This window comes from Hyla sarda, chromosome 13, assembly GCF_029499605.1.
Source record: "Hyla sarda isolate aHylSar1 chromosome 13, aHylSar1.hap1, whole genome shotgun sequence".
NCBI lineage: Eukaryota > Metazoa > Chordata > Amphibia > Anura > Hylidae > Hyla > Hyla sarda.
Window position 1 is genome coordinate 13,382,160 of NC_079201.1, and position 22,037 is coordinate 13,404,196.

The window sequence follows — 22,037 nt, forward strand, 5'->3', positions numbered from 1 at the left end:
CCAAACACTGTTTTCGCGCTGCGGGGGGTTGACCATGCCCCTTGTGATGTCATGGCCATGCCCCCTCAATGCAAGTCTATGAGAGGGGGCGTGGCCCACCACGCCCCCTCCCATTGACTTGCATTGAGGAGGCGTGGTAATGGTGTCACAAGGGGCGTGGCCGATTCAGGCAGAGCGAAAACAGTGTTTGGAACATTTAGTTCCGAAAGCTAGCCAGTAGAGTAAGAGTGCCCCATTAAAACTTAAACACCTTGCATGGCATAATTGTCAACTTTTCAGAGTAATCTTTATATTATCCTTTTATTACAGGAGAACCTTTTATTATTGCTGAGCGACAGAAGATTTAACAATCGTATAAAGCAATAACAAGTATCCAGAGTGAAAGCGAACTATCCACTGTATGTGAACGGTAACAGGGAAGCAGTCTGGAGGGATACAGTGCGGACAGGAAGATCTAGAAGGGCTCATTATTGATGAATTGTCTGAACATCTGAAAAGCTTCGAAAGGTTTGTCTTCTGGCACCATGTGACCGGCTCCCTGCAAATCAATGAAAAAATGAGAAATTTCTGATTATTCAGGATGTTGGAGCTCAAGACAGAGTTTATACTTCCCTTTGGAATAGATTGCAGGCTTGGATGATATTTTAAACAATTTTTTTTTTTTTTTAAATCAACTGGGGCCAGAAAGTTAAACAGATTTGTAAATGACTTCTTTTAAAAAATCTTAATCCATCCAGTACTTATCAGCTGCTGTATACTACAGGAAATTGAGTTGTTCTTTTCAGTCTGATCACAGTGCTCTCTGCTGACACCTCTGTCTGTCTCAGGAACTGTCCAGAGCAGGAGAAAAACCCCATAGCAAACCTCTCCTGCTCTGGACAGTTCCTGACATGGACAGAGGTGTCAGCAGAGAGCACTGTGGTCAGACTACAAAGAACTTCACTTTAAAGGAGTGAAAAGATGCTACCTTCAATAGGTAGCAACAAATGGCATCATCTATTCCTTCTGGAGAAGAGCTACTTTGCATAGTTTTTTCCCAGTATAACTTTGCATGGCCTATAGCCTTCTGGTGCTCTCCTCGAGTAGATGTAGTGGATAAAATAACCATAAGTGGTATCCACAAAAGCTAGACATAGTAAGTAATTGACCACTTGGCCTTTATTGGCGGTGTTTCTTTTTATTCCATATTATAGGTCAGTGTTTCCCAAGCACAGTCCTCAAGGACCCACAACAGGTCATGATTTAAGAATATCCTTACAGAGAACAGTTGTGGCGATGCCTGATGCATTGACCACAATTATATAACCTGTAAAAGACTAAAAACATGACCTGTTTGAGGGAGCTGGAGGACTGGGCTTGTAAAACCCTCTTTTAGGGGACTGTGACAGTGAGTAAACATCGGCCAACAACCATTCAAGGTAATATAGAAGCCAGGAATAGGAAGGACTGCATGCCGTCATGATAGGAAATAAAGACCGGCTAGAGACAATTTCGCACCTTCACAGTTAGAATAGTGAGGTTGGCATATTGTTTGGCATAACCGGAAATCTGTGACGTCTTTCCATCATGGCACATCCAAGGATGGTACGATCCCTGTGACTACAGAAGGTTGTTAGATACAGCGAAGGATAATGGTGTACACAGAAAATACGTATCGCAACATTACTAAATTACAAGATAGAGATTCATAGAGACAATTCTTCTCATATCCTACGCCATGACATAAGTCTAGATACCTTAAGGTTAAGAGAGTCCACAAACCACTCAATACCCAGAAAGTTGCACGCCATGTCGAAATCTCCACTGTACACCAGGACGCGGTACTCCTGCAGAGAAGGATAGACAACAAGTACAATTATAACTTACCCCCTGTTATGGGGCAATTGGTACCAGCCCCATATGGGTTTTGCCTTCCTCTGGATCAATACAATGGGGGAGATTTGTCAAAACCTGTCCAGAGGAAAAATTGTCCAGTTGCCCATAGCAACCAATCAGATGGCTTCTTTCATTTTGCAGAGGAAGCGAGCTGATTGGTTGCTACGGCGAACTGGGCAACTTTTCCTCAGGACAGGTTTTGATAAATCTCCCCCAATAGGTTGAACTGGATGGACTCTTTTCAACCTTATGAACTATAAACTATATAGGGGAAGATTTATCAAATCCTGTGTAGGGGTAGAGAGTTGCAGTTGGCCGTAGCAACCAATCAGCTTGCTTCTTTCATTTTTAAAGAGGCCTGTGAAAAATGAAAGAACAGATCTGATTGGTTGCTATGGGCAACTGCACCGCGCTTCCTTTCATAAATCTCCCCCTATGTAACTATTAGAATTGAGTGAGCCGAGCTCCCCCCGAACACGGATTTAATCCGAATTTCGCAGGGTTCTCGGCTTGCCGAACTTTCGAACATTGCCAGGTTCTGCTCGCCCGACAGCTCACTGTTGCTAAACTACAACTCCCATCATTCCAAGACAGCCAAAGGCTGTCTGGGAATGATGGGGGTTGTAGTGTAACAACAGCTAAAAGCTCACTGTCGCTTAACTACAACTCCCATTATTTCCAGACAGCCAAAGGCAACAGCTGGAAGCTTCCTGTTTGGAAACACACTGACCGAAAGGGTCTGTTCACATTATACATTTTCAACATGCCTTTTTTTTTTTCAAAAAACAAGACCCATACTTACCAACCATGTTCCTGTCTGATCGTCTTTTTTTGTGGCTCCACCTCTAGTGATGTCATCACTAGAGGCAAGGATAAAAAGGAGAGACCTGCACCAGAAAGGAAGTTTCTAAAGTGATCTTCGGTATACCGTATACAGCAAAATGCTGCATACAGTATACAACCTCCACCCCTGGAGAGTTAACTAGCACTGTTCTGCAGCGCTAGTTAACTCTTTATCCTGCTTAGCCAGCGCTTAGCGCTCAGCCCAGCAAGATTTGACAAAAACTGTACAGATATTATACAGATCTTTGGTTTACTCTGACATTACTGTCATTATAAAAAACTTTTGATATGTATGGCCTGCCCAAGATATTCCTATTGCCAGAACAAATGACCCCAATTTAACTTACCTTCTTCATCAGGAGCTGACGGTATAGGTCACGTGAGTTCTCCAACTCTCTCTCAAAATCCCCAAATACATCCTTGCTGTAAAACAATAGAAAGTGATATAACATAGGCTAAACATTGGCTTAAGACGTCATCATGGGGCCCATGGGGAACTTGTGAGCCAACCCCAATGCGCATCCACGACTTAGTATGATAAATAACTAGAGGGGTTATGTATGATCATGGTCATTGCTCTTTCTTCTCCTACCTAGGCCATTTTGGTGCACTACATTCCATCATATACAGCTCCATGTCCTTCACCTGCCTGCCGCTGGGGACCCCCGCTATCTCCCTGCTGCACCTGGCATTCGTTAAGAGTGTCGGGTGCTGCTCCGGAGGCTTGTGACGTCACGCATGGAGTGAAGTTCATTCCGTACACCGGATGTCTAACGTGCCGCAGCCGAGATCGCGGGGGGTCCCAGCGGCAGGACCCCCACGATTAGACATCTTATCCCCTTTTATGCTAGGGACGTTAAGGACCCACTCTAAATAGGTGGCCTTGACGTGGCGAGTGGGCTTGTACTTTTTGATCAAAATGTATACTAACAACCTGTTAGTTTTTGAATTTATGCTGAGAAGCAAGTAGATCAAAATACAATTTGTAAATATGCGACCATGTCTGTTTTCTCTACTTGAATTCAGAATTATAGAAATATTTGTAAACTTTATTAAAAATGAAAAACAAAAATTTTACATAGGCATAAGTTTTCAGGCCCTTTTCTATAGCACTTGAGATCTGGCTCCTCCCATTTTCCTGGATCATCTCTGAGATGTTTCTCCCCCTTGATCACAGTCAACTGTGGTAAATTCAGCTGATTGGATGGGATTTGGGAAGACACAGCCCTGCTTATATAAGGTCTCAGTGCTGACAGAATGTATATCAGAGCAAACACCATGAGGGGGCAAAGAACTGCCTGTATAGCTCAAAGACAGGATTGTGTGGAGGCACAGATCTTGAGAAGGGGACAAAACATTTCTGCTGCACTAAAAGTTCCCAAGAGCTTAGTGGCCTCCATAATTCTTACGTAGAGGAAGGACTTTTCTTACAGTTGGCCGCCCCACCAAAGTAAGGAATCGGGGGACGAGAGCCTTGGTAAGAGAGAAGAGCCCAATGGTCACTGTGACTGAGCTCCAAAGATCATGTGTGCAGACGGAAAAAACTCAGTGAAGCCTCCACCAATGTGGGCTTTATGGCACGACCACGCTCCCTATTTACGTCATGCCACCCCCCCCTAGTAACATCACACCCTCCCACAGACAAGCATTAAGGGGACATGGCATGGTGTTATGGCTATGCCCCCTAGTGACATCACACCACGGACGTCACGCCCCCTCCCATAGACATGAATGGAGGGGCTGCACCAAGATAGCGGGGGTCCCCAGCGATAATACATCTTACCCCTATCCTTTGGATAGGGGATAAGATGTATAAAGCCGAAATTCCCTGTCCATCAGTTTCATGCTGCCTGAACCACAGGAGCAGGCTCTCTTTTATAGATATACGATTTGCTATAAAAGGCTGCAGAATTTCAACAAAATCCCTTGCCCCAAATAGTGAGAGATCAATGAAACCCAGTTGGGTGGTGATAAACCATCTGGGTCCCCCTTGGTAACTCTAAGCCCCGTAACTATAGCTTCTCTGACAGTGTTTCACAGCAAATTCTAGGTTCTGTCCGTGTTTAAAGCTGCCCGTTGTTTCCTGTTGGTAGGAGGTAAGTTTTTCCATATTGAAGGCCATATAAAATATTTACTTGCAGATCTCCCACTTGGGCAATCCATTCGGGATGTGTAATGCCGATCGCACCTCTGGGTTGTTCAGGTAGGTGGTGAGGCTTGTATAATCCACACAAGGAAAGGACAATAATATTGGTTTGTTTAGTCCAGACATGTTCCTTAGCTTCTGTTGAACGTGAAATAAGACAAGAGTCACGGAATCGATCATCTACAGAATATACCTTATTTGTGTCACATCCAGAAATACAAAGTCATGAGGTGGTACAATGGCCGTCTCTTATGGTTGTCTATGATCTATGTATTGGGTGTCTTGCCTTCATGTACTTACCTTACTGAGTTCGGAATAACCTTCAGTAGACAATATACCAGGCAAATAGGCTTTAATATGGTCCCCATAGTCTCTGTAGAAAGAAGAGTGGTCTATCAGATCATCAGTGAAACCAACAATGAGTTCCATCAGAAAAGTAAGACACAATTTTGCCCTATCTAAATTGTACAATTTTCCTTGTGCAAAGAATCTTAATTTTTAGATGTTATGTGAGTTATTTTATGTAAATGGTTTATGGTTTCTGAGCTAAGTTGGATTTTCTGGAGAGTATGTTGGGTGATGTACTTGTTACAGATGAAGACAGGGCCGGCTCTGCCTATAGGCAAAATAGGCAGCCGCCTAGAGCGCAATTTTGATGAGGGGTGCCGTTTTGCCTGCCGCAAGAAAGTTAGACAATCAGCATCTGAACCACTTGCTCAGCAGGCAGCATGAGGAAGGGGTTTGTTACAGTGTGTCACCCCAATAGTAAACTAATTACATGAGGAGGGGGCTTGTTACAGTGTGTCACCCCAGTAGGGGGCCGTGCCAATGGGAGGAGTCAAGGGGGCAGAAAAATTAGCTTTTGCCTAGGGTGGCAAAAATCCTTGCACCAGCCCTGGATGAAGAGAAGGTCACAGTGGAGCCTTTTGTCCAAACCCATTTGACGCGACCCATAGATTTCTGCCTCTATAGAAACCGTTCATTCTGAAAGTCCATGGTCATTTGAGATTAAAGTCTTCACCAATGTATTATGCAGCCATTACAGCAGTTTGGGGGGGATCATTGTACCCAAAGAAAGAGGGTGGGTGGACAAATCATCGCTATCTGGATGATAAATGGATCTGCACCAAAATTTGGTCCAGGGCAACCATAGGAGAAAGGGTTTGTCGAGCCCCTGTTAAGAGTTGGATATAACTTCCTCCATTCTATGTAGATGGGTACTTCTCACAACCATTCTGATATGGTAGTAGGGAGGGCATATTTCCTGAAGCCTGGGATGGTCATTCTGGAAGCCAGAAGAGGGAACCAGGTCAATGTGGTGGTGAGGCGCTTTAATGAGCCAGAAATAACGGGCAGTCAGGGAGGACACTTCCAACATATGTGCGTCATCTTTCCTCACTCTTGTCCACATCTTCAGCATCGGTAGAAGTATTCAGGAACAGTTTATTTAAAGTGGCTGCAACCCTGTACAATCTAGTAGGTAATGAAGGGAATTAACATTTCGTAGGGTTTCAACCGGTCTACTCTCATGACCTGATAGAACTAGAAGCCAGAATGCCATGGATGTCCCTAAAAGTGGAGTAATGTGTGAGAAGACGGACAATCCATGTTTCCAATGATAGGTCGTGAATAGGGCCATCTGGTGAAAACAGGGGCACTTTGAGCAGGTAATATAGTTCATGATTCTGCAATAGATTGAAGTGTCGGGGGGCAGGTTGGTGATCATGGCTATGGAAAGGGCTTGTTTGGGCAACCAAGGGATGGCACTAGGCTCAGTCTGGGAGGATTATGCTTCTAGTTCTACCTCAGAGTTTTGATCACCTCAGAAAAGTCCTGACATGATGTCACGCCATTCCCCCTTGTGACGTCACGTCACCCCCCTTCATACATGTCTATGGGAGGGGGTGTGACTGTCATCACGCCCCCTCCCATAGACATGAATGGAGGGGGCATGGCGTTACAAGGGGGCGTGGCGTCACGTCTCCAGTCCTGGAAATTCAGCATTTCAGAGACTGGAGCAGAACCTGGCACAGAATGCTGGGTGCTGCATGGAGATTGCGGGGGTCCCAGCGGCCAGACTCCCGCGATCAGACATCTTATCCCCTATCCTTTGGATAAGGGATAAGATGTCTATGGGCAGAGTACCCCTTTAATCATAGACTTTTCATTAAGGTCTGTGGACCGAAACGTGCCAGACCTGTCGAGCCTAACTACATGTCGTGTGAAGCATGTTTTAAAGTCTATTAAAGAAGATGTTTTTACCTGGATCCAGTTTGCTGAACCCCATGTTGCTAATGCGCTGAAGATGAATAGATGGTGCACGTACGGTGGCGGCCCTGTCTGTCCATCGTGACGTCGGATGGGATTTATTTGGAATGTTTTCAATGCATTCTCTTATATTTACAACATATTTCATGTGGCCTACCTTTGTAAGGCATTCTCCAATATTCCTAATTAATAACTCTTAATAAAAAGATATGTAAAAAAAAACTACATTTACCATGTCTGTCTAACACGTCAAAAGCTTATTTCCAGTAACCCTTTAAATCTGCATGTGTCTGAATGGTTGGCGCCATTATGCATCGCATTTACGTGTTTGATCGATGTACCTGATCTCGCCAGGTTCTCCCCCCACACACGGATGATAAAGATTATATATGTTCTCTTTGGGGTTAAAAATATTTGGCAGCACCGAAGAAACCTAGAAAGAGAATGAAATCCATCATCATGCTAAAAGGGGTACTCCCGGGAAGTATATTTATTAAAAAATCTCCAAAGCCACCACACTACCTGGATATGTTCCCTGTAAACCATCCTGCCTGATATGCATGGCTCCTGTGGCCTCTGTTGTCTTCTCTGGCTGCTTGACATTCTTTATCATCCTTCCCTCCCCTTGCCTACGTCTCCCAGCAATAATTGCAGCTCTGCTCTGCCAGTCAGCTCATTCTCTGACAGCAGCCACCACCCTACCGCTCTGATCAGCAGAAAGAGGTTTAGTGTCTGATTGGCTGAGGCTGCATACACCTCCCAGTTCTCAGCAATAAAGAGAGAATGACTCATCAGAGCAGGGCAGAAACCACATGGTCTGTGTCTCTCAGGAGGGTGGAGCCTACTTTCAGAGAGGGATTTGGACAGAGACAGAGTGGGGTGACTGGGTGATGTCATTTCCTCACTTCATGCATGTAAGTGACAACCAGAGAAGGGAAACTTCTCTATATAGCTAATAAATGATATTTAGACAACTAAATAGGTTAATGAGAGGGAAAGGATGGGCTATGGATTTAGTTTCCCGGAGTAGCCCTTTAACATGGTCTCTTCGAATGTGATGACTATATGTGGTTCTATCCTGTGTGATAGAGTATTACATTCCCCATCTTATAAGTATTACATTCCCCATGTAGTCTATTCTTACGTAGCTATCACCTGTATTTCCTGCCATTCCAGGTGTCACTCATCATAAAACATTTGGTGGCACAAAACCATCCCAATACTCACTGCAGTCTTACAGGCCTTGACCTTGGTATCAAAAAAAGTGCAAACCTTCTTCTTACAGCAAACGGACTCCAGCAGTGACCATTCCCTTTATTAAGAACAACAAGACAGACAAGAAAAATGGAGAACATTATGTTGTCCCATGAGCACTTGTTACAGTTTTCTGCCTTTTTTATTACAACATCTTTATAGAATACAACGTGTATGAAAGCTGCCATGCAGAGAGAAAATGATAAATAGAAATATTGGGCGATCGGGCCGATATTGCCCTGTGTAATAGGCCCAGCAACCAGCCGACAAATGAGAAATGCTAATATGCTGATCGCATCTGTTAGGCTGCATTCACATCACATTTTCTTCATACGGTCACTGGATCTAGTTGGGGATGTGAAAACCAGGTGCTCCCGTATCCCAGTTGGACCCGGCCAGCATCTCATTCCTTTAAATGAGCAGAACGGAGTCAGATTGTGACTCCGGGTCGGCTCATTTTTGCCCTGTACCTGGTTTTGTGGCCGGACTGAAAACCGTAGTTGAGCCATGATAGTTAAAGGGGTACTCCGCTGCTAAGCGTTTGGAACAAACTGTTCCGGACGCTGGAACCAGCGCCGGGAGCTTGTGATATCATAGCCCCCCAATACGTCCCACCCGCCCCTTCAATGCTAGTCTATGGGAGACAGCCGTCACACCCCCTCCCATAGAACTGCATTGAGGGGGTGGGGGTGACGTCATGAGGGGGTGGGGCTATAATCTCACGAGCTCCCGGCTCCAGCGTTTGGAACAGTTTGTTCCAAACGCTAAGCAGTGGAGTACCCCTTTAAGCCATCCTTTAAGCCATCCAATAAAACATGATTTTGTATCAAAGAAGCTGCGCTGGACTCTTTCTCTTCCAAGTTGCATATTTCTAGCATTGATCCACTAGATCTGTGCTCTTTTAGTAGAGCCTGCTATGGAGCCATAGAGGCCTAGCAAAGGCTTCGAACTGGCGTGAAAGCGGATTTGCTTCCCGCAACCACTCTCACTTAGGGGTGTTACCCGATTGCGGTCTTCACCCCCCACACCCCCATATCAATGCTACTCCTAAGAACAACAGTAGGATGAAGCATCATACACAGAGGAGTACAGGCAAGGGAGCAAGTCATTTATAGGGTAACTTGTCACAGAGTGCACTGTATATAGGGACAGAAATGACAGGACATATAGGTCATCTACATTCATACATACTGAACAAGTGCTTACGTTTCACTCACTTTATGTGGATCAAACCATGATAATATGCAAAATACATAAGGGAGATGTCGTTCAATTTATAATCTGTAATCCCATTTCCTATAGCAAGGCCCTGAAATTAAATGACAATTACATATTAGAATCTGTCATCGCCTTCCTGTACCCTCAAGATATATATATACATAGCTCCATGGTTGTCTGCTTTGACCCTACTGTCGGACTCTTTATAGTTGACCAGGTTATAGCACACAGGTGTCATACTAATATAAAAATAAAAGATGTCTTCTTACCTTTAAGTTTATACTGCTGTCCTTGGTTACTTCCACCGCCAGAGAAGGCACATAAAATCCCCCATAACTCTCCCCCGCTATGTAAAAATAATTTTCTGTGAACTCAGGAAAAAGGCGAAAAAAATCCTTCAGTGCCAAGTAGTTATCGTGAGCCACCTGGGAAGCAAGAAAGGAAGGGAGGGACATCATGTAGACACACATTGGCCCTGATTTACTAAGAGTGGAGTGTAGGTTTTGTTGTGTTTTTTGCTGGTATTTACTAATTTACTCCGCTTTCGGAAACTTTATACATGCTTTAAAGTATAGGGTTTTCTTCCCAGAAAATTCACGTTTTCAAAGTGGTTTTCAGAAAAGACGAGTGATTTTGGATGAAATGTAGGGAACACGCCTCATTTCCCGAAAACCACGCCCATTTTGTAGTTTTTTTTTCTCACTCTGAGTGTTTCTGTCGGGTATTTTCAGTTGCACATTCAGAATTTACACAGAATTTAGGCACACAACCAAACAAAAAGAGTCAGAAGTTAGTAAATGAGGGCCATTGTCTGTTTAATTTGTCAACTCTTTTAGGCACACAAGCCTACAAAAAGAGTTTCTGTTAGTAAATGAGGGCCATTGTCTGTTTAAGGAGGAGTGCAGCAGGGTGTGTGCTTTACTGTACAGACATGTAATACAATTTCAGTCTCAAGAAAGGGAAAGAAAATTCCTTCTCCCAGATATGAGATGCACAGAGTATATAGTATATAGTGTCACTATCCTGCCTTCTCTAGTCCTCCCGCAGTACAATACAGCAGTCATTAAATCCTAACCCTCTGCTGACTCTGTCCCAGGCTATACAGCAAAGCTGACAAGTAAACTGCAAGTAACAGGAAGTGTCAGCTTATTGTGTGTATTAGGGTGTAGTAATATGTGTGTAATGGTAACACTGGAAGATTTCATGACGTTTATATCAGAACCAAATTTTTTTTTTAATAACAACTGGATGTAAATAACATCATTTGACACAAGCTCTAACCTCTTTGTCACCAGTGACATATTTTTTGTCATCAGAATAGGAAAACCCAACTCCAGCAGGGGATTCCAGGTAGAGAACATTTGCAATCTGAAATGTAGGGAAGAAAAGTGGAAGAACTTTACACTGACATTGTATATGGTTAAGGGAAAATACATTATATACATTCAATTATGAATCGTGTCCATGCACTTGCACTAAAAATAGAAAACTAAAAAAAAAAAATCATCTAGGAGCTGTATTAGATTTTAGCCACAATGTACACCAATAGCTGACATAAATTATAGGAGACCATGTCACTCTCTCTAAACCCCATCCATTCTCCAAAAATAGGTGAGGGAGTTATAAAAAAAAGTTGCATATTTTTACGTACCAAAACTTGTGACTTATTTCCCCCAATTTTTTGATAAATTTCCCTAATTGGGTAACACTGTTGCTTTGGTACACTATGGTCCTGGACTGAAAGCCAACCAGGTCAATATCTACCTGAGGGATGTATGTTCACATGTCCAACAGATGCTTATGATGTATCCAACTGTATGGCTGGTGGTAAATTATACATAGGTGAGCCCAATAGGCTGCACTTTATACATATATATATATATATATATATATATATATATATATATATATATACAGAGAGAGAGAGAGCAAAACAAAGGCATACCAAAACATGAAAGTATGAAGGCCCACCCTTGAACAAAAGGACAATCTTTTGGTGAAAACAGAAGTGTCTATGACCACATTGTAAGGCTGGGTTCACATATGTCCGGCATTGGTGAACTCAGCCTAGAGTTCGACGCAACTGATCCCATAACTGTGCACAACGTGATACAATGGGACTATTTCTGTATAAAGGACAATACTGTGTAAAACCCGGGCCAAAAAGTCTTAAGCCATAGCCATGGTGAATGTTATAGTGAAATACTTTCTGAACAGCTTAGATATGTTAGCGGCCCATTTAAACATCATGAAAAAAATGTAACATAAAAATAATAAAATACCACTGTACATGAGAAAAGTGCAGAATACTAATGGTTAACCAAATGAGTTACCTAACAAACCATGGGAATTGTTACCTTATTCCAGGAATGTTCATTGTTCTTCAGGGTTCTTCCATCTGGATGGATCTATAATGAAGGTAAACATGATATATCTATATTTTCAGAGAGAAAAATCACCAACATTCTACAAAGATCTACTGGACCCACCAGGAAAGGACCATGTTCGGTTAATAAACCAGCGAGGCTGCTGCACCCAGGACCTCCATTCAGCCACAAGACCAGAGGACACGACTTGGGATCTTCCTGACACTCCACAAACCTGCACAGAAAAGATAGAGGAAATATGGAAGGAACAGGACTGGAGGGTTATTGGTCACCAGCTACTCACCAGTAATGGAGGTATTTTCCACTTGATGCCTTTAGGAATCCAGAAAATTGCCGAAATGATGGTTTTGTATGGAGACCAGGCAGGTCAAAGATTTCATCTGCCCTGGGAGCCGCCTCTGCTGGGGGCATACCCACTAACAGAGCCCCAAGAAATAGTGGAAACATCTAGAACACAGGGTAAAATAGAGAAGAAACAAGGAGATCAAATCTAAACCCCATAGCCTCAAACATCACTCCAGAACCCAACTTTACACATCTACAACATGATCTATCGAGTAGAAGCCCATAAGCCAAAATACACAAAGCTACATTACATATTTGTTGGCAGATCCCACCATCTTGGTTGACCCATCAGACAATGTAATGCTTATAGGCCCACTTCATGTATGGTTGGTTGAGTGTCCCCTGTCAGTGCAGGAGGACAGAAGAATCAGCCATGTTGAATCCTATGTTCTCCTCTCCCCATTGAAACCAACAAAAATGCCCAATGGACGACAGTATTGTGCTCCAGACATAGGTTTGTTAGCAAAATGTTCATAATCCTCACAGGGCCGGTTCTGCCTATAGGCAAAATAGGCAGCCGCCTAGAGCACCCTCTTTATAAGGGCGCCACTCTGTTAGCTGCAATAAAGTTAGCCAGCATCTAAAGCACCCTCCCATCAAGCAAAACCCCACCATGCTACCCCCACTCCACCCGTACTATAATAATGAGCATTTTTCAGCGTGCTGGAGGAGCGCAGTGCCACTTCCGAGGTAGACAGGGGCGATCACTAAGGTCAGATCTCCAACATTGCGCGTGCCTCCATACATCGGGATGGGATTTCGACTAGGGTGGCAAAAATCCTTGCACCAGGCCTGAATCCTCACCGTCTCCAGGTCTTAGTCTCAGCAAAGTATGACTTAGATACGAACGAAGTAAGGCTTTATAGTCAACCACACATGACAATACCCGCCATCAGTCATATGTACGGAAACCACTCATATCTATTATCGGTATCACACTAAATCTATGTGTCAGAGAATTGTCTACAGTCCATATACAGAATAAAGTCTACACATTTTTGTTATATACAGTGTTAATATTTAGGGACATATGACCAGAAGGCATGTTATCTCATCGGAGACACGTTATGATGTGACTGACTGATAAGTGATAGATAACCTCATATAACCTTTGTCTATACTGACACATACATGTCATATACCGACTAAAGCCAATACAGCAGCCCTCGGCTATCTGACCCACTTCTCCATAGTAAAGGGAGTACAAAGGAGTTGGTGAAAATCACCCTCCTGGGGCACAGCCTGTGTAGTATGTCTGGGATTTGAAAAGTGGGGTGTACCCGTGGTTTTGGAAGTGCACTGATTCAACCAGACTTATGGAACAACTTGATAGTTTTTACTGGATAAAATTGGCAATTAATTCTTTCATAGTACTTGAAGGCACAGTAAGTTGCATTAAAGGGGTACTAATCCCCTAGACATCTTATCCCCTATACATATGGTAGAGGATAAGATGTCTGATCACAAGGGTCCCGCCGCTGGTGACCCCCGCGATCTCGGCTGCAGCATCCCAGACATCCGTTACACGGAGCGAACTTCGCTCCGTGCCAGATGACTGGCGATGCGGGGCGGAGGCTTGTGACGGCACGGTAAAGCACCCTCCCATATATTTGCATTGAGGGGGTGTGGCCATGATATCACGAGCAGGGCGCAGCCGTGAAGTTATGAGCCTCCGGGGCTGAACCCGATGCTCTAAACGAATGCCGGTTGCAGCACAGAGATCGCGGGGTTCCCGAGCGGGATAGGGGATAAGATGTCTAGGGGCAAAGTACCCCTTTAACACATGGTAGTGCAATAGCTGATAGGAGGAATCTCTATAGTAAAGTGCAGTGCAGGTAAAAGACAAACTTCAAGAACAACTTCCCTGTGGGGATCTTCTCTGGTTGGTTTCCATTGGGTAATACACCTAGCCAAAAGGAACTCACGATGCTTGAGCTGCATTGTCCACTGTGGGATGCAGGTCTTAACATAATAGCCATGAATTCTATAGAGAGAACAGGTCTGGGGGGTTATTGGTCACCAACTACTCACCAATAATGGAGGTATTTTACACTTGATTCCTTGTGGAATCCAGAAAACTGTCGAAATGATGGTTTTGTATGGAGACCAGACAGGCCAAAGATTTCATCTGCCCCGGGAGCTGCCTCTGCTGGGAGCATACCCACTAATGAAATAGTGGAAACATCTGTATCAATGGATGAAATAGAGAAAAAAGCAAGGAGATCAAATCAAAGCCAAACTACATCTTCCCATAGCCTCAAACATCACTCCAGAACCCAAATTTACGCATCTACAACATGATTCATCGAGTAGAAACCCATAAGCCAAAATACACAAAGCTACATTACATATTTGTTGGCAGATCCCACCAATTTTGGTTGAACTGTCAGACAATGTAATGTTTATAGGCCTTCTTATCCTCACTGTCTCCTGGTCTTGGTATCAGCTCAATATGACTTAGCTACGTACAACGTAAGGCTTTATAGACAACCGCACATGACAATACCCGCCATGGGTCATATGCACAGTAACCAATATGTGCTTATATATCTATTATTGGTATCACACCAAATCTGTCAACATGTCTGAAAATTGGTTACAGTCCTTAGGAGAGAAAACAGCAGATTAAGATCTTCACATTCCTGTTACATACAGTGTTAATACTCCAGGACATATGAGAAGAATCCATGTTTTTTCATCAGAGACACTTTATGATGTGAATGATAATAGATAAACTGATAAAACCCTTGTATATGATATACTGAATGTGAGAATACACAGCACCCCCTGAATAACATTTGTTTCGTCTTGAGAGGAGATGTTTAAAGATATGATCAACTTATTTTAAGTATGTAAATGACCCTAAACAAATCCAGGAAAAACCTCCTCAAAAGACAAGGGGGCGCTCCCTCCGACTAGAGAAAAGGTTTAATCTCCAGAGGTGACAAGTTATTTTTACCATAAGTACTGTGAATCTGTGGAAACAGTCTACCTCAGGAACTGCTCAAAAATAGATAAGGGCTTCAAAACAGACAAATACATTCTTAGAACAAACTAAAATTGATGCCTATGTAAAAATATCGAATCACACCCCCCTTCATCCATTCAAACTCGTTCTCTTCATCCACCCATACCCCTCCCCTTCATCCACTTATGCCCATCCTCTTCATCCATCCCTACCCCTCCTCTTCATCCATTTATGCACATCCTCTTCATCCACCCATACCCCTTCCCTTCATCCACCCATACCCCTCCACTTCATCCACCCATACCCCTCCCCTTCATCCACCCATACACCTTCCTTTCATCCACCCATACCTCTCCCCTTCATCCACCTTCCCTTCATCCACCCATATCCCTCCCCTTTATCCACCCATACCCCTCCCCTTCACCTACCCATACCCCTCTCCTTCATCCACCCATACCCCTCCCCGTCATCCACCCATAGCCCTCCCCTTCCTCCACCCATACCCCTGCCCTTCATCCACCCATACCCCTCCCCTTCATCCACCCATACACCTTCCTTTCATCCACCCATACCTCTCCCCTTCATCCACCTTCCCTTCATCCACCCATATCCCTCCCCTTTATCCACCCATACCCCTCCCCTTCACCTACCCATACCCCTCTCCTTCATCCACCCATACCCCTCCCCGTCATCCACCCATAGCCCTCCCCTTCCTCCACCCATACCCCTGCCCTTCATCCACCCATACTCCTCCCCTTCACCCACCACTACCCCTCCCTTTTATCCACCCCTCCCCAAAAAAAAGGCACCAGTACTAGTTGTTTTTATCTTTATTTTATTAAGAAAGATGGAATACACCACATACTTGTTCTCCATTCCACAATAAAAAACAAAACTTAAAAGGGGCCAAACTACAATTTTTTTCTATTACCGGTATTTCTCCATGGGAAAAAAGAAAACCTAGAAAACCTATAAAGAATACAAAGGACTTAAAGGGGTATTCCAGGATTTTTTTTTATTTGACTATGCTACAGGGGCTGTACAGTTAGTGCAGTTCATAATATAATGTATGTAACTGTGTTTGACGGTTTTCTCACAATTCTTCTGTGATTTTCACCCCAATATTTATTTTTACCAGCATACAAAATGACTGTTGTCTCAGATTTTTCTCAGGTTGCAATGCAGCTGAGACCTGACTCACCAGTCAGCTGATGACAGGAAGCCTGTCTGCTTCAATGGGTGGAGGGATCGCTTGGTTAGAGAGAGATCAATCTGCAACTAATGCAACAGCTGTAGGCACCCTGATTGAAAACCAAAGGTCTTTTGAATGGATGCAGCTCATTTATGTTTCAATGGGTGGGGTGGCTGATGTGTGGGAGGGAGGAAAATGGAATTATGGGATTTGTAGGCAGAAGAAGAAAACTCAAACAGGAAATACCAGTTCACAAAAAGCTAGCCACAGTGTTATGGTAATCTCACAACATAGCCATTTATCCCCAAGACAAGCGCAAAGCCTTCCTAAGCATGTCCATTACTGTCTGCCAGGTACGCACTAAAATCACCTTATGGTGGAGAACCCCTTTAACAAAAATGTATTATAATTTTTTTATTGTTTAATTCATCACCTATATATTTATCATACATATTTGCGATTTTATGATGAATTTCTATGTGATGAACTAAACAATGTAATTATTATAATTTTTTTTTATAATAAATTTTGGGCAAGTCATTTGTGTTGTTTTTAGTGTTTCTTTCTCTATTCCACAATGACGGATGAATCCACACAGCTTGTAGTAGTCGATTTGACCAGTCCACAATATCCATTAATTATAACACTCTGGAATAGGCTGCATAGTATATCACTATTCATAAGTGTGTCCCAATGTGTCCATAATTTATTTTATATTACAACATATTATATATATATATATATATATATCTCAATATCAATATATATCTCAATATCTGCCTATATATATATATATATATATATATATATATATATATATATGTTGTGGATGTGCGACCATGTCTGTTTTCTCTATTTGAAATCTCTCCCTCTCTCTCTCTCTATATATATATATATATTATATTCACATTGTGTTTTCTATCCCCCTCTCTTTTTTGTTGTTGTTGTTGTTTTTACTTGGTCTGCACTCTGCCCCTCCCCCAGAGTAGTCGATTTGACCAGTCCACAATATCCATTAATTATAACACTCTGGAATAGGCTGCATAGTATATCACTATTCATAAGTGTGTCCCAATGTGTCCATAATTTTTTTTATATTACAACATATTATATGTAATATATATATATATATATATATATATATATATATCTCAATATCAATATATATCTCAATATCTACCTATCTATCTATATATATATATATATATATATATATATATATATATATATATGATGTGGATGTGCGACCATGTCTGTTTTCTCTATTTGAAATCTCTCTCTCTCTCTCTCTCTCTATATATATCTATATTATATTCACATTGTGTTTTCTATCCCCCTCTCTTTTTTGTTGTTGTTGTTTTTACTTGGTCTGCACTCTGCCCCTCCCCATCAGCACAGGCATAAATAAATTGGCAGAAAGCTGCACAGGGCCCTTTCCTTTCTGGCAGCCTCCCATTCTGACTGGGAGAGCATGGTAAGTGAGCTTTTGCACCTTGTTCACACTGGTGTGGTGCTGTGTGGCGTCCATTGCTACTGTGTCTGAGGGGAGGTGCGGCGCTAGGACTGGTTTGAGTTGCATTGGGGCTGCTCTGGCAGTGGGTCGTTCCCTCTGTGGGCACTGGTGTTACGGCGGTGGTGGTCGCCGCCCAGTGCTGTGCCATGTTATGCTAGGGACGTTAGGGACCCACTACTTACAGGTGGCCGTGACGTGGCGAGTGGGCTTGCACTTCATGATCATAAGGTACACTAATGACCTGTTAATTTAATGAATATTGCTGAGAAGCCTTAGATCATTGTGCATGTTGTGGATGTGCGACCATGTCTGTTTTCTCTATCTGAAATCTCAATAAATATATATATATATATATATATATATATATATATATATATATATCACATTTCAGTTAACCTGCAGTTCGGGAGGATATTGCTCTAGGGGACACTAAGATAAATGACATTTTTCCAAAGCATTTTATGTTGTCTAAATTGAGATGTCTCTATCATTGGCCTCAGGGATGTTTGGGAAGCAGCATAGAAGCTTTAGGGGGATAAAAAACCAAGTAAATATAGGCAAGATTCTATGGAAAATGAGGACATTGGAGGAGGACTGGAGCAGTTATATAAGGTAAGAGCCTTTATCTTAAATGTAATTATTAATACAGTAAAACATCTTGGGTCTACCAGTCACTAGAGATGAGCGAATTTACAGTAAATTCGATTCGTCACGAACTTCTCGGCTCGGCAGTTGATGACTTTTCCTGCATAAATTAGTTCAGCTTTCAGGTGCTCCCGTGGGCTGAAAAAGGTGGATACAGTCCTAGGAGACTCTTTCCTAGGACTGTATCCACCTTTTCCAGCCCACCGGAGCACCTGAAGGCTGAACTAATTTACGCAGGATAAGTCATCAACTGCCGAGCCGAGAAGTTTGTGACGAATCGAATTTACTGTAAATTCGCTCATCTCTACCAGTCACCTCTGCACTTTTCCTCTATTTCTACTGTGATCCATGACTATCTTTTCATACTTTTAGGTCAGTGTTTCCCAACCAGGGTGCCTCCAACTGTTGCCAAACTACAACCCCCAGCATGCCCGGACAGCTTTCAGCTGTCCGGGCATGCTGGGAGTTGTAGTTTTGCAACCGTTGGAGGCACCCTGGTTGGGAAACACTGCACTACAAAATCAGAGTCCAGTTTGATGGGCCATTCAGAAGTCTAGGAGAGCTGGGTAGTAGCCTTCGGCTGTCCAGGCATGCTGGGAGTTGTAGTTTTGCAACAGCTGGAGATACCCTGGTTGGGAAACACTGTTTTAGGTTGAGTGGTTGGCATGAAGTGAAGTTTCTGGGCACACATGCACACAGCGATGCCACTGCACTGAAATACAGCAATGACACAGGACCTGCAAGTAGATCTTTAAAGGGGTACTCCACTCGAAAATAATTTTTCTTTAAATCAACTGGTGCCAGAAAGTTAAACAGATTTGTCAATTACATCTATTTAAAAATCCTAATCCTTCCAGTACTTATCAGCTGCTATTTGCTCCACAGGAAATTCTTTTCTTTTTGAATTTCCTTTCTGTCTGACCACAGTGCTCTCTGCTGACACCACTGTCTATGTCAGGAAATGTCCAGAGCAGGAGAAAATCTGCATAGCAAACCTTTCCTGCTCTGGACAGTTCCTGACATGGACAAGAGGTGTCAGCAGAGAGCACTGTGGTCAGACAGAAAGGAAATCCAAAAAGAAAAGAACTTCCTGTGGAGCAAATAGCAGCTGATAAGTACTGGAAGGATTAAAGGGGTACTCCGGCGCTAAGAAATCTTATCCCCTATCCAAAGAATAGTGGATAAGATGCCTGATCGCGGGGGTCCCGCCGCTGGGGACCCCCGTGATCTTCCACGCCACACCCCGTTAGAATCAGCCCCCGGAGCGATCACGGGGACAGAGCATAGTGAAGTCACGGCTCCGCCCCGTGTGATGTCATGCTCCGCCCCCTCAATGCAAGCCTATGACAGGGGGCGTGATGGATAGGGTATAAGATGTCTTAGCGTCGGAGTACCCCTTTAAGATTTTTAAATGAAAGTAATTTACAAATCTGTTTCTGGCACCAGTTGATTAAAAAAATATATAGTTTTTCAGCGGAGTACCCCTTTAAAAATTGTACCTGACATGTCTTAAGTTTTTATTGGTTGGGGGTCTGAGTGTTTAGACCTTCACCGATCAGGAGAACGAGCCGGCAGAAGTCCTGCTGGGAAATATTTTCGAAACTGGGGCCTAATTACGTAGAAGACGTAATCTCGCTGAGGCCTCCATTATGTCAGTAGAATAGTAATACTATATAACTCTTCTATGAATTACACATTTTTAATTATGGTTGAGAAAAATTATAAAATAGCGCTGCCATGAGCTGGACTCCCTGCTCTGTTACGTGATCAAGACACGCTCCATTGTCTTACATTGTGAGACCGCCACGATCACATGACACAGAGTCAGGAGAGAACGCACGTGAACTTCTCCCGGCTCGTTCTCCTGATCGGTGGAGGTCTGAACACTCAGACCCCCAACCAATCAAAACGTTTACCATGTTGCTAGGACGTGTTAGAAGGAGGAATCTTAGAAGATCTTCTGATCTGGTGCCTGTTTGTTTATGTAATAGACACACAACATATTGTCCGACCTGATTTTCTCCACTTGACAATGTGACAAAGGATGAGGAAAATTTAAGGGTAGAGTGTAACTCTGTGGGGCGACCACATCCCTGAGACAATCATATCCCATAAATGACCCCCCTAGAGAGCCTCAGTCCTTTACTTTGTCCCACTAGGTGAGGGATTGCCATGTACTGACAGACGCGGTACACATTTTGTCTAGGTCAGAAAAATGCCTTTTCCGGGGCTTTAAAAAAAAAAAATATTTTTTAATTAAATAAAGAAACTTTATTAAAGATAATAGGAGGCCCAAGTATCCCAGAATACTTGAGAAAGACATGACAGGGAACACTAAGAACCATTTTGTATTCATTGTGTGTGTATGATTAATGTATGGGTCACGGCAGGTGGTGTATCCCCTGGGCCTGTGTGGGTGGAGATGTGACCCATGCCAGGGAGTGAAGTCTACGGTGCCGCTGGTTTTCACCAGTCTTGCTGCGGCAGGCGGCACGCAGGTCGCTACCCCCGGGCGCGACTTGTCCACACAGGTTGCTGAGGTGGTGTGGCACAGAAGGAGACTGGTAAGACGAGGTCAAGGTAGCAGTAGGTCAGGGCAGACAGCACAAGTGCAGGGTCAGGTAACGGAACAAAGATATCAGAAACACAGTAGCTTTCACTAGGGCACAAGGCAACAAAGATCCGGCAGGGAAAAAGGGAGGAGCTGGTTCCTAAAGACAGGGTGCAGGTGTAGACACAATTAAATACTGTACTGGCCCTTTAAAATGTAAGCTCCGATTCGCACGCGTGCCAGGGCTGCGAGAACAGGAAGGTGAGTGACAGGCTGGGATTCTCACGCGGGTGCGTCCCGCCATGCGAATCCCAGCCCCGCCGGCAGCAGGGACATGACAAGAGAGCGCTCACGACCAGCATGTCTGGCCCGAGCTCAGATGTTTCAATTCATTTTTTTTTTTCCTGCTTGGATGTAAAAATAAAAAGGCCAAAGTATGTGCATGTGAACCATACACATGCATTTTTTTTAAATCAATTCCTTAAAGGATTAGTCCGGCACGCACTTGGCTCGTTGGCAGGTAAGAGAAAGTTTGTTTTCTTTTATTTTGGACAGGCCGGACGGGATAAAATGAGAAAAGTGCGCGCCGGAGTACTCCTTTAAATTTAATGGGATGAAAAAAACAAAAAAAAACAGCATGCATTATAAAAACGAAAAATTTAAAATGGAACTATATTGGCAAATTTTTTACTTTAAAAATACAGAAGTTTTTTAGCTTCTATATGTATCACCGGAAAAGACCATATTGAACCGATAGAAGAACCCTAATTTATTGTACTTAGAAGCACATGTTACGTTGTACGGCGACAGCACAATTTCATTAAAGAAAGTG

The 22,037-nt window shown here is 43.3% G+C and overlaps 1 protein-coding gene and 1 long non-coding RNA gene across 4 annotated transcripts in view; one reads left to right on the forward strand and one right to left on the reverse strand.

Moving 5' to 3' along the window:
* Positions 1–368: 368 nt before the first annotated feature.
* The window catches only part of LOC130297488 (uncharacterized), a 54,339-nt gene continuing 32,670 nt past the window's right edge, over positions 369–22,037 (forward strand). For both annotated transcript variants that reach the window (XR_008849561.1, XR_008849562.1), the window contains exons 1-3: positions 369–507; positions 12,051–12,285; positions 18,510–18,621. This is a non-coding gene — a long non-coding RNA (uncharacterized LOC130297488). The remainder of the gene's footprint in view (positions 508–12,050; positions 12,286–18,509; positions 18,622–22,037) is intronic.
* On the reverse strand, positions 401–14,488 carry LOC130297485 (lysosomal protective protein-like). Of its 2 annotated transcripts, XM_056550013.1 has the most exons (15): positions 14,368–14,488; positions 12,275–12,438; positions 12,094–12,205; positions 11,962–12,012; positions 10,886–10,972; positions 9,874–10,029; positions 9,604–9,695; positions 8,360–8,444; positions 7,474–7,565; positions 5,165–5,237; positions 4,854–5,002; positions 3,066–3,141; positions 1,737–1,826; positions 1,498–1,599; positions 401–538 (listed from the first exon to the last, which is right to left on the reverse strand). In XM_056550013.1, exons 2-15 carry the CDS (start codon positions 12,436–12,438, stop codon positions 455–457), a joined length of 1,413 nt encoding a protein of 470 aa, XP_056405988.1. In that variant the 5' UTR covers positions 14,368–14,488; the 3' UTR covers positions 401–454. The 2 variants fall into 2 exon arrangements, with proteins under 2 accessions (XP_056405988.1, XP_056405987.1); XM_056550012.1 differs by lacking the exon at positions 14,368–14,488 and having other exon boundaries at positions 12,275–14,334.

What these genes read in the sequence shown, in the direction of transcription:
- LOC130297485 (XM_056550013.1), bottom strand. Translation starts at nt 12,438, where the DNA reads ATGTTTCCACTATTTCTTGGGGCTCTGTTAGTGGGTATGCCCCCAGCA. An exon ending in ACAGCAGTATAAACTTAAAG is followed by an intron (nt 9,696 to 9,873) that starts GTAAGAAGACAT and finishes ATTTAATTTCAG; the next exon opens with GGCCTTGCTATAGGAAATGG. An exon ending in TCACTATTCTAACTGTGAAG is followed by an intron (nt 539 to 1,497) that starts GTGCGAAATTGT and finishes ATTGATTTGCAG; the next exon opens with GGAGCCGGTCACATGGTGCC.